The sequence below is a fragment of the Prunus avium genome, chromosome 7 (assembly GCF_965620075.1).
Source record: "Prunus avium chromosome 7, drPruAviu1.hap1.1, whole genome shotgun sequence".
Lineage (NCBI taxonomy): Eukaryota > Viridiplantae > Streptophyta > Magnoliopsida > Rosales > Rosaceae > Prunus > Prunus avium.
The window spans coordinates 6,761,369-6,771,699 of record NC_142290.1 but is presented as its reverse complement, the minus strand read 5'-3'; the positions used below and the strand labels follow the sequence as shown (position 1 = coordinate 6,771,699).

General features: G+C 48.6%; 1 protein-coding gene across 1 annotated transcript; it reads right to left on the bottom strand.

Moving 5' to 3' along the window:
• Window positions 1-2,824: 2,824 nt before the first annotated feature.
• On the bottom strand, window positions 2,825-6,502 carry LOC148292915 (uncharacterized). Its single transcript, XM_088244501.1, has 2 exons — window positions 4,844-6,502; window positions 2,825-4,207 (listed from the first exon to the last, which is right to left on the bottom strand). The coding sequence occupies exons 1-2, from the start codon at window positions 6,500-6,502 to the stop codon at window positions 2,825-2,827; spliced, it is 3,042 nt and encodes a 1,013-aa protein (XP_088100627.1).
• Between the last annotated feature and the right edge of the window lie 3,829 nt (window positions 6,503-10,331).

Below are 10,331 nucleotides of genomic sequence, written 5' to 3'. Positions count from 1 at the left end.
CCGGTGACAGGGAATACCCACAATTCCTATTTACCGAGAACCTCGTCAGAGCCCGTCTTGTGAACCCTACCGAGAGTAAGTTCACTTGAGTTGTTTTTTTTTTTTTTTTGTTGTTTTTTTTTTTTGGTGCTAACTCCACCGTTCCTGCAGTGTCAGAGGCCAAGTGCTTTCGAAAGGGAAGAAGCAGAAACGGCATCCTGAGGCCTCGGCGGAGAGGGTCTCGGAGGCAGTCCCTGAGGAGCAGCCTCCGTCCGAACGGCACAGGCAACGCCATGCCGATCCCGTGAGTAGAAGGGCGCCTGTCAACGAGCCGGCGCCCGTTCCGAGCCAGGGTGCCGATGCCGCTTCGTCCAAGGCGTCCGGGAAACGGCCCGTGACGGTGGACCTGGATGCCGCCTCGACTCCCAAGCGCGTCCGGCTTGCCGATTCCCAGAGAGCCATCTTCGCGGTTGAGGACGAGGAGGGCCCTGCCGAAGCAGTGACACTTGCCTGTCCATCCAAGACAGTTCAATTTGCGAACCACATGATCCTGGGTTCGCAGATGGAGCTGTCTGAAATTGACGAGCTGCCGAAGAGGGCTCTTCGGGAAGAGGCGGGGCGTGCCTTCCGTCTCCAGGCCACGGTAACCTTCTGATTCCCCTCTTGTTTTCGTTGTTGTTATGCTTTGTTCGGTACTAACTTGTGGCTTCACTTTTCAGGCGTCGATGGACATGTGGCTGTGCATGAGGAGGGCGATCAATGCTGCCGAGCGTGCCAAACGGCTGTACGAAGATGGCCGTTCCAAGGTTGCCGAAGCAGCCAAGGCCCTCCAGGATCACGCCAACCTCATGCAGGATATGCATGCTGCCGAACGGCAGATCCAAGCGCACGAGGCGAAGCTCGCCGAAATGCGCGAGGCTCTGGATGGCACCGAGCAGGCGGCCAGGGATGCCGAAGGGGCGAAGGCGGCGGCGCGGACGGCACTGGAGGCGTCCGAGAGGTCGAAGGCAGCGGAGATAGAGGCTGCCGTTAACGAAGCCATCGGGGGATACCGTTCCTCCTCCGAGTTCACCTCCTTGGTGGATAATGAAGTGGCTTCGGAAATGGCGGACCTCATCTACCGTTTCAAACGGTTTAATCCGGGCCAGAAGCTGAACCTGAACTTCACTGCCGATCCTCCTCCCCTACCGGAAGGCATCACAGAGGAGATGATCGAGGAATATGAGGGTGAAGATGCCCCTGAGGATGCCGAAGGTCCGGACGCCGAGGATGCCCCTGACGCGACTGTTGATGCCGTGGTTGAGGCTACTGAAGACTAGGGAGGGCGTGCTGGCGAGGCTTGAGCTGTATTTTTATAATAGTAATTTTTTGTATTTTAATTGCCGTTGGCAAAATTTCCGAACATATTAATGCCGAGGCCATTTTTAATTTGAAGTAACTTGCCTTTTCAGACTTGCGTTTTTTTTTTGTTAATTGCACTTTGAATTCTTATCGATGCTTGTTACTGCCGTAGGCTAATAACTGTAGGATAATTACTGATTGGGCCGTTGGCTACTTAGGAGTAGGTTTGCTTTGGATTTAACCAAGGTGCCTTTACCTTCGGTATACAAACCAAAGCATCGGTAGGAACAAGGTCCCACAAAGCCCTTCGCCTATGGAGATGCCGTGGGCACGTCTAGGATACCGTATAGCCTTGTAGTCTTTTGCTCGATGAGAATACCGTAGGTAATTCTAGGGCATTGTACTGCCGTAGGCTTGTACACTATTAACGTGGAAAATTGACAAGCTAAGTTGGAATCGGTAGTAAGCATGTAGTGGTGTAATTTGAATTGCCGTAGGCAACGTTACTGTGGCTCATTTCAGTGAGCCCTACCGAAACAATTTTTCGAACGGAGGCCGTTAGGGTGTTACGTTCTGAACGTATAGGACCGGATAATCTCATTTTATTTATATATGCCGTAGGCAAAAATACAAACTCCTCCCTGCCGTTGGCTAGGGGGCTTTATTTAAAATAACTCTTGAGATGGTCCACATTCCACGGGTGACCGAGGGTCTTCCCATCTGTGCCTCGGAGCCTGTAAGTACCGGAGCGTAGGATGCCGATGACTTCGTAAGGTCCTTCCCAAGAAGGTCCGAGGGTTCCTTCCGTTGGGTTTTTGGTTGCGAGCGAAACCTTGCGCATGACCCAGTCCCCAACTCTGAAGGAACGCGGTTTGACCCTTGAGTCGTAGTACCGAGAGACGCGCTGTTTGTAAGCTTCATTCCGAAGGTTGGCTACCGTTCGCCGTTCTTCGATTAAATCCAGGCTCATCGCGAGTGCTGCCTCGTTAGCCTTCGGCTCGAAGCTTTCCGTTCGGTAAGAAGACTCACCGATCTCGACTGGGACGACGGCTTCCGAGCTGAACGCAAGGCTGAAGGGAGTTTCTCCCGTGGGGGTTCGGTAGGATGTTCGTATGGCCCACAGAGCTTCGGGAAGCTTCTCCGGCCAAGCGCCCTTGGCATGGTTGAGCTGCCGTTTTAAGAGCTTCTTGATGATTTTGTTTACGGCCTCAACCTGGCCGTTCGATTGAGGGTGAGCTGGCGAGGCGAAGAACAGGTTAATTTTGAGGCGAGTGCAGAACTGTCTGAAGAGTTCCGAATCGAACTGCCTGCCGTTATCAGTGATGATGGCGTAAGGAATGCCGAATCGGCAACAGATGTTGGTCCAGACAAATTCTTCAACTCTGGCTGCCGTTATGGTGGCTAAGGCTTCGGCCTCAACCCATTTCGTGAAATAGTCCACGGCAACGATTGCGTATTTGACCTGTCCTTTACCTTGCGGCATTGGCCCGATTAGGTCGAGTCCCTATTGGGCGAATGGCCATGGGCTTACGATAGGTGTGAGGGGTTCGGCAGGTAGGTGCGGAATGTTACCGAACCTCTGGCATTTGTCGCACTTCTTCACCATCGCGATTGCATCCCTGTGCATGGATGGCCAGTAGTAGCCCTGCCGAAAGGCTTTGTGGGCCAGGGATTTAGAACCGGAGTGATCGCCGCAGACACCACTGTGGATCTCCCGAAGGACATATTCGCCCTGCTCTTCGGTGATGCATTTCATGTAGGGGGTCGAGTAGCCACGTTTGTACAGGATGTCGTTGATGACAATGTACCTCGTCGATCGGTAGCGCAGCTGTCTGGCCTTGGCCTTATATGTAGGGAGGGTACCGTTCGTTAGGTAAGCATGAATAGGCGACATCCACGTATCGTTGTGCTCGATAGCGCAGATCTCAGCAGTGGCGGTGCTCGGAAGGGCCAATATCTCGACGGGGATCTTTCGACCTACTTTGTCGTTGATTGCCGAAGCCAATCTAGTGAGGGCGTCGGCATGACTGTTTTCGTTTCTTGGTATCTGCCGAATCTCGTACGCCTGGAACTTGTTTAGCAGTTGGTGTGCTGCCGTAAGATATGCCGTCATGGATGCGTCTTTAGCTGCGAAGTCGGCAGTCACCTGGTTCACTATTAGCTGCGAGTCGCTGTAGATGCTGATCTGAATTGCCCCCATGCTTCTGGCGAGCCGTAGGCCAGCCAAAAGTGCCTCGTATTCGGCTTCATTGTTGGACGTTCGGAAGCCAAACCTGATGGCGTATTCAATTTTGACTCCATCGGGAGCGGTGAGTACCAGACCTGCTCCGCATCCTTGCTGGTTTGCCGAACCGTCAACATGCAGGACCCAGAGAGGAGTTGACTGGTCGAGACGACTGCCGTTCGGTAGTCCTTCCTGTGGGGGGGTTTCCTCAGTTTCTGAAGGTTCCGAAGGTGTCAGTTCAGCGATGAAGTCTGCTACGGCTTGTCCCTTTTCGGCAGGCCTAGGTTTGAACTGCACGTCGAATTCTCCTAGCTCGATCGCCCATTTCACCAGCTTTCCGGATGTTTCTGGTTTTTGAAAAACTTGCCGAAGGGGCTGGTTGGTCAGAACGATGATGGTGTGGGCCTGAAAATAGGGCCTTAACCGCCGGGCAGAAACGACCAGAGCTAAAGCCAGCTGCTCGAGTGGGGGGTACCGAGACTCTGCCCCCTGAAGGGCCTTACTGACGTAGAAGATCGGCAGCTCTGCCTTATCTGGGATCCGTATCAGTACTGAGCTGACGGCAGTGCTGGATACCGACAGATATAGAGAGAGCGTTTCTCCAGGGAGGGGTTTCGACAGTAGCGGTGCTCGGCCCATGTAGTCCTTCAAGTCTTGAAACGCCTTATCGCATTCGGCAGTCCACTCTATATGGTGTTTGCACCCTTTCAAGGCTTTGAAGAACGGTGCACATTTGTCTGTAGCTTTGGAGATGAAGCGAGTGAGGGCTGCCACTCGTCCGGTAAGGCTCTGGATGTCCTTTTGTGTCTTCGGCACCTCCATGTTGATTATGGCTTTGATTTTATCGGGGTTTGCCTCAATACCCCTCTGGCTGATCATGAAACCGAGGAATCTTCCGGAAGATACGCCGAAGGCGCACTTCGTCGGGTTGAGTCTCATTCGGTAATCCTTCAAGATGCCGAACATGAGCGATAGGTTTTTCAAATGCTCCCCTGCCGTTCGGCTCTTTACTAGCATGTCATCTACGTAGACCTCCATGGTGCTACCGATCTGCTCAGCGAAGATTCGGTTGACCAGTCTCTGATAGGTTGCCCCCGCATTCTTTAAGCCGAACGGCATGACGTTATAGCAATAAAGGCCTTTGTCAATTATGAACGCCGTGTGTTCGCTATCGGCAGGGTGCATGAAGATCTGGTTGTACCCAGAGTATGCGTCCATGAAGCTGAGCAGTTCATGACCGGCAGTGGCGTCAACCAGCTGATCGATGCGCGGCAACGGGAAGCTATCCTTCGGACAGGCCTTATTGAGGTCGGTGTAGTCCTGGCACATTCGCCATCCGCCCTTTGCCTTCCGAACCATAACTGAGTTTGCCAGCCATTCCGGATATATGGCCTCTCGTATGAAGCCGATGGTCATGAGTTTGTCCACCTCGTTCTTCATGGCCTCATACCGTTCGGTATCATAGGATTGGTGCTTTTGCCTGACAGGTTTGAATTCTGGCGAGATGCTCAGTTTGTGGCTGATGATGTCAGGGGATATGCCTGGCATGTCGTTGTAGGACCAAGCAAAGACTTCTGAGTTCTGCCGAAGGAACTGGATGAATTCGGCACGGAGGGTGGCATTCAGCATGGTACCGATTTTCACACACCGGTCCGGTTGATTCTCGTCCAGCGCCACCGTTTCCAGATCTTCGGCAGGTTGTGCCACCGGAGTGGGCGTTTCCTCCCTTGGATCGTCCACCGGTTCATTGCCGTTCGGCAAGTCCGCGACCGTGAAGGTTTCCTTCTGCTTGTGGGGAGCTGCCGATTTCAATGCTGTGGCGTAGCAGTTCCGAGCGCTCAATTGATCGCCCCTGATTGCCCCCGTGCCGTTGCAGGTTGGGAACTTCATGAGTAGCATGTGGGGGGACAGATGGGCCTTTATTGCCGTTAGCGTCGTTCGGCCGACAATTACGTTGTACGCCGTAGGACAGTCTACCACAAGGAACTGGTCGTGGACCATGGTCCTTCGCGGTGCTGTTCCGAAGGCGATTGGCAAACTGACGCTGCCGATTGGCTGGACCAGATCTCCTGAAAAGCTAAGGAGAGGCGAGAGTTGCCGATTGACTTGGCTGTCATCAATTCCGAGTTCTTTGAATGCATCGGCGAAGATGACGTTTACCGAACTGCCATTGTCGATCAGGATTCGTCCGACATCGAACTCGGCAATGTCGGCTCGGATGATCATAGGGTCGTTGTGGGGGTAGATGATCCCTTCCTCTTCTTCTTCGGAGAAGGTGATGGGTTCCCACCTCACCTTCGGCATCTTTGTATGCCGGCTGCTTTCAATGCCGAGGACTTGGGGATATTGTGCCGCCCTGACATACTGCTTTATCGAACGGTTAGATGCTCCGGCAAGGGTTAGGCCTCCGCTGATGGTGCTGATCATGTTGATCTGCCGGTTAGCGCTCAGAACTGGCGCCTGCTGAGGCCTGGCTATGTATTGGTCTAGTTTGCCTTCCCGGATCAACCGCTCAACGATTTTCCGCAGGCTTATGCAGTCCTCGGTGTTGTGGCTATTCTGCTGATGGTATCGGCAGAATTTCCCTGTATCCCTGCCGTCCTGCCGACTGGGCTTTCGGAAGGCTGGCTTCGGGATTATCTCGTTCTCGTTCATCAGCACTGCTTCGTAGGAGGTGTTGAGCAGGGTGAACACCTCCGTCCCTTGGTGATGTGCCGTTAGTGGGGCTCGGTAGTTGTCCCTGCCGTACCTGCTCTTGTTTTTCTTGGAATGCCCCTTTTGGGAGCTTCCGGCATCTTTGCGTTTGTGATTTTCAGAGTATGCCGCAGTCTGGGTTGGTGGTGCGTACGGCGATGCCTGTGCCGTTGGCAGATGCTGCATTGGTTCGCCTTGCCGAGCCGTGGGCTCGGCCCTCGAGTTGAAGTATTCAGCCTTGGCGTGGATTGTCGCTTGCTTCATGAGTTCATCATACGTACGCCAATTGCTGCTGTGTACCAGATACCGAAAGTGTGAGGACCATAGGCCACTCTTAAAGGCGCCGTAGGCTGCCCTATCGTCGGTATCCGGTCATCTCGAGTACTCGTGGCTGAATTGTGCGGCATACTCGCGCAATGGTTCGTCATCCCTCTGCCGGATGGTATACAGATCATCGGCAGAGTACAGTCTGTCTGTCTGAATCATGAAGTGGTTCAGGAAGATTTGCTTTAGCTCGTCGAAGGAGTCGACCGTCCCTGGTTCCAAACGGTAGAACCAATTCAGAGCTGCTTCCGTGAGTGAGGAAGGGAACAGAAGGCAAAGGCCCTCGTCGCTCAGCCCTCGGCATCCCACTGCCGATTGGAAGGAATGGAGGTGTGTCAGTGGATCCTCCACCCCCGTGTAGGGTGTTATGCGGAGGGGCTGCACATCCCTATCCTGCCGTGAGTGCCTTATGCGCTCGGTGAAGGGTCCTGGCCGAAGCCTTCCCCAGTCCGGCTCCTGTGAACGAGTCCGATCGTCCTCCATCTTCTGTACCCTTTGAAGGAGGAGGCGGATGACTGGGTCTCTGTCCGGTATCTCCTCCGCCGTTTGATGCACCGATCGCGGCTGGGACCTGGCAGGGTTAACCTCCGAGAACTTCGTCGGGGTTGCCGAACGGTAGGGAGATGACCGGTTGGTGGAAGGAGTGTACTCATGGTCAGACTCTGCCGTGGATTCTAGGACTTGTATCCTCCGTATCGGAGACTTCCTCCCCATGTTCTTCAGTCGGGGGTCGTCCAAGCGGGCGTTGATCCTGATCAGCGATTGCTGCCGTTCGGAATGCCGTTCGACTTCTCGCTCTAGCAGCCGGTGTCGGCAATCGGAATAGACCTTCTTCGGTACATGGGGCTTATTTTTGGGTGCCGGGACCACCAATTGTTTAGACGGCGCAGGCGTTGCCTTTGCCACCTTCTTGCCCTTCTTCTGCCGACGAGGAGTCTGCAGGCTTTCGGACGATCGGTCTGTCGGCATGTTCTGCGTTTGCTGCTGGTTTAACAGCAGTTGCGTTTCTTCCACTCTGGTCGAGAGAAGATTATTGTGTTCTTGCATTCTAGCCATGTCCTGCCGAAGGGACACGACTTGCGCTAAAAGTTCCGCGTTTTCGGCGGATTGGATCACAGGGGGATTAGTTGCCGGTGTGTATGGGGCTGGCGCGGGGCTCACCCCGCTTGACATGCCGAACGGCATCCCCTCTCGTGGTACGAACGTAGTTTTTTCAGTGGTCCCCATATGTTCGGGATAAAGGGTCGATTTTATCGAGTTCCCACAGACGGCGCCAAACTGTTGACGCCAAAAAGTGGTTCTTTGACTTAGAGGGTCAACTTAGTAAATTTGTGTCTTCGGTAGACTTGATGCTTCGGTAGGCTGTGCGATCTGCAATAAAAGCAAGCGCACGGTAAGACCTAGGGCACCGGTGTGGTACCGGCCGAAGGCTCTCCGATGCTTAAGTAAGTTCGGGAATAGAAAGTTCAACTGACAGATCAATAGGCTTGTATGCCGTAAGTTCTGATTACCTCTATTTTGGGATAGTTGGCCTCCTTTTATAGCTCTTGGGAGGTGTGCATTTTGTTGATTATTTCGATGTGGGACTGTGGGCGTCGCTTGGGAGAGCGCCACGTGTCCCAGGAGAGGGCGTTGCCCTAATGGAGAGATCGGTAGGTAGGGTGCCGAGGGTGCCTCTGACCAAGCCCAGTTTCCTCCACGTGTCTTGTCCTTATTGGCTGTTTAATTTGGGTGTAAACAAAATGTATAACCACAACTGATCAAAACAATATATTAGAGTCTTACAATAGTATTAACATAGAAGAACAAAATTTTAAATACTATAATATGAAAGAATTAGAAGAAATAAATGAACAAAAGATAGATGAACAAAATAATTAGAATATGATGATATAATATTTAACCATGAGTATCCAATTGTAGAAAAAATAGAGCCTTTAGAGATTATACAAATAGATAGACCAAAGAATTTAGAAGAATTGTTACAATTAGCTGAACAAACTAGAATCATAGGCCCAATTACATTGGAATAAGAATAAGATATTAGCAAAATTAGACATTATTAATCCAGACTTAACAATTAAAACAACATATATGCCTTGTAATTTGTTAGATAAGCAAGAATTTGAACAACATATAAAAGAACTTTTAAACTTAAAAGTAATTAGACCTTCAAAATCTAGGCATAGATCAGCAGCCTTTGTAGTTAAAAAACACTCATAACTTAAGAGAGGTAAAGCTAGAATAGTGTATGATTATAGGAGATTAAATGATAATACTTATGAAGATAGTTATAAACTACCAAATAAAGATGAACTTATGAATAAAATTCAAGAAAGTCAATACTTTAGTAAATTTGATTGTAAATTAGGATTTTGGCAAATTAGATTAGTAGAAGAATCAATCCAATGGACAACATTTGCATGTCTAGAAGGACATTTTGAATGGCTTGTAATGTCATTTGGATTAAAAAATGCACCATCGATCTTTCAAAGAAAGATGGACCAAATCTTTAAGAAAGTATGACAATTTTTGTAGTGTATATGTAGATGATATACTTGTTCCTAATATAAAAAAAATGAACATAGAAACATTTAGAGATTATTTTGAAAGAATTTATAAATAATGGTATAATCATAAGTAGGAATAAAGTAGAATTTGAAAAACAAGATATAGAATTCTTAGGTATGTATATTAAGTCAGGAACTATACAGTTACAAGAGCACATAGCTACAAAAGTACTAGAATTTCCAGATAAACTAGAGGATAAAAAGCAATTGCAAACATTTTTAGGTTTATTAAATTATGCTAGAAGTTTTATCACTGATTTAGGAAGAAAGATTGCAGCATTGCATAGTAAAACTAGTAAAACTGGACAAAAATATTTTAATAGTGAAGACATTAAATTTGTTCAAAGCATTAAACATGATATAACTCAACTTAAACCTTTAGCATTACCATTAGATAATAATCACAAAATAGTTGAGATGGACGCATCATCAATAGGATGGGCATGAATTTTATATCAAAAGAAACATAAGGAAGAACCAAAATCTGAGGAAAACGTTTGTAGATATGCATCAGGAAAATTTAATGATATACAGGCTAGACTTCCAGGTACTGACTTAGAAATTTTAGGAGTCATTAACTCCCTTGAAGCATTTTCATTATTTTTTTTACATAATGAAATATTTACTATTAGAACAGATTGTCAGAATATTGTTTCTCACTATAATAAAATTACTACTAATAAACAAGCAACCTGAAGATGGGTCAATTTTGTTCATTCTATTACAGGGAATGGATTTAGACCGATATTTGAGCATATTAAAGGTATGGATAATACTTTAGTAGATATCTTATCCCGTATTATTCATTAATAGGTATGCAATATTTTGGACCATCATCCTTTGGCAACAAAAATAGTGGTACACCATCACAAGGTGGTAATCCATTAAACATGATTAGTCAAGCAAGACCAATAGTGAATACTTGTTTTTATAATGGAATTTTAGTACAAGAAGTTAGAAACTCTGCTTTAAAACATCATTCTCAAGCATCATTAGCAGATAAACAAAAAGTTCTTTTAGACAACTTTTGGAACATTAGAACTAATATTGAAAGCATGAGAAGAGGGCATGAAAAACTTATTAGAGCCCTTGAGTAAGAGTTCTTTAGCATATAATTATGATTATAAAAGAGCAAAACAACAACTTTTTTTTTTTTTGGGAAAAACATGAAGAACAAAAGAAAGGGTATGATACAATAG

Coding starts and splice junctions, on each gene's coding strand:
- LOC148292915 (XM_088244501.1), bottom strand. CDS start 6,502: ATGAAGCAAGCGACAATCCACGCCAAGGCTGAATACTTCAACTCGAGG. Junction 4,208..4,843: donor ACTACACCGACCTCAATAAG/GCCTGTCCGAAG, acceptor GAATGCGATAAG/GCGTTTCAAGACTTGAAGGA.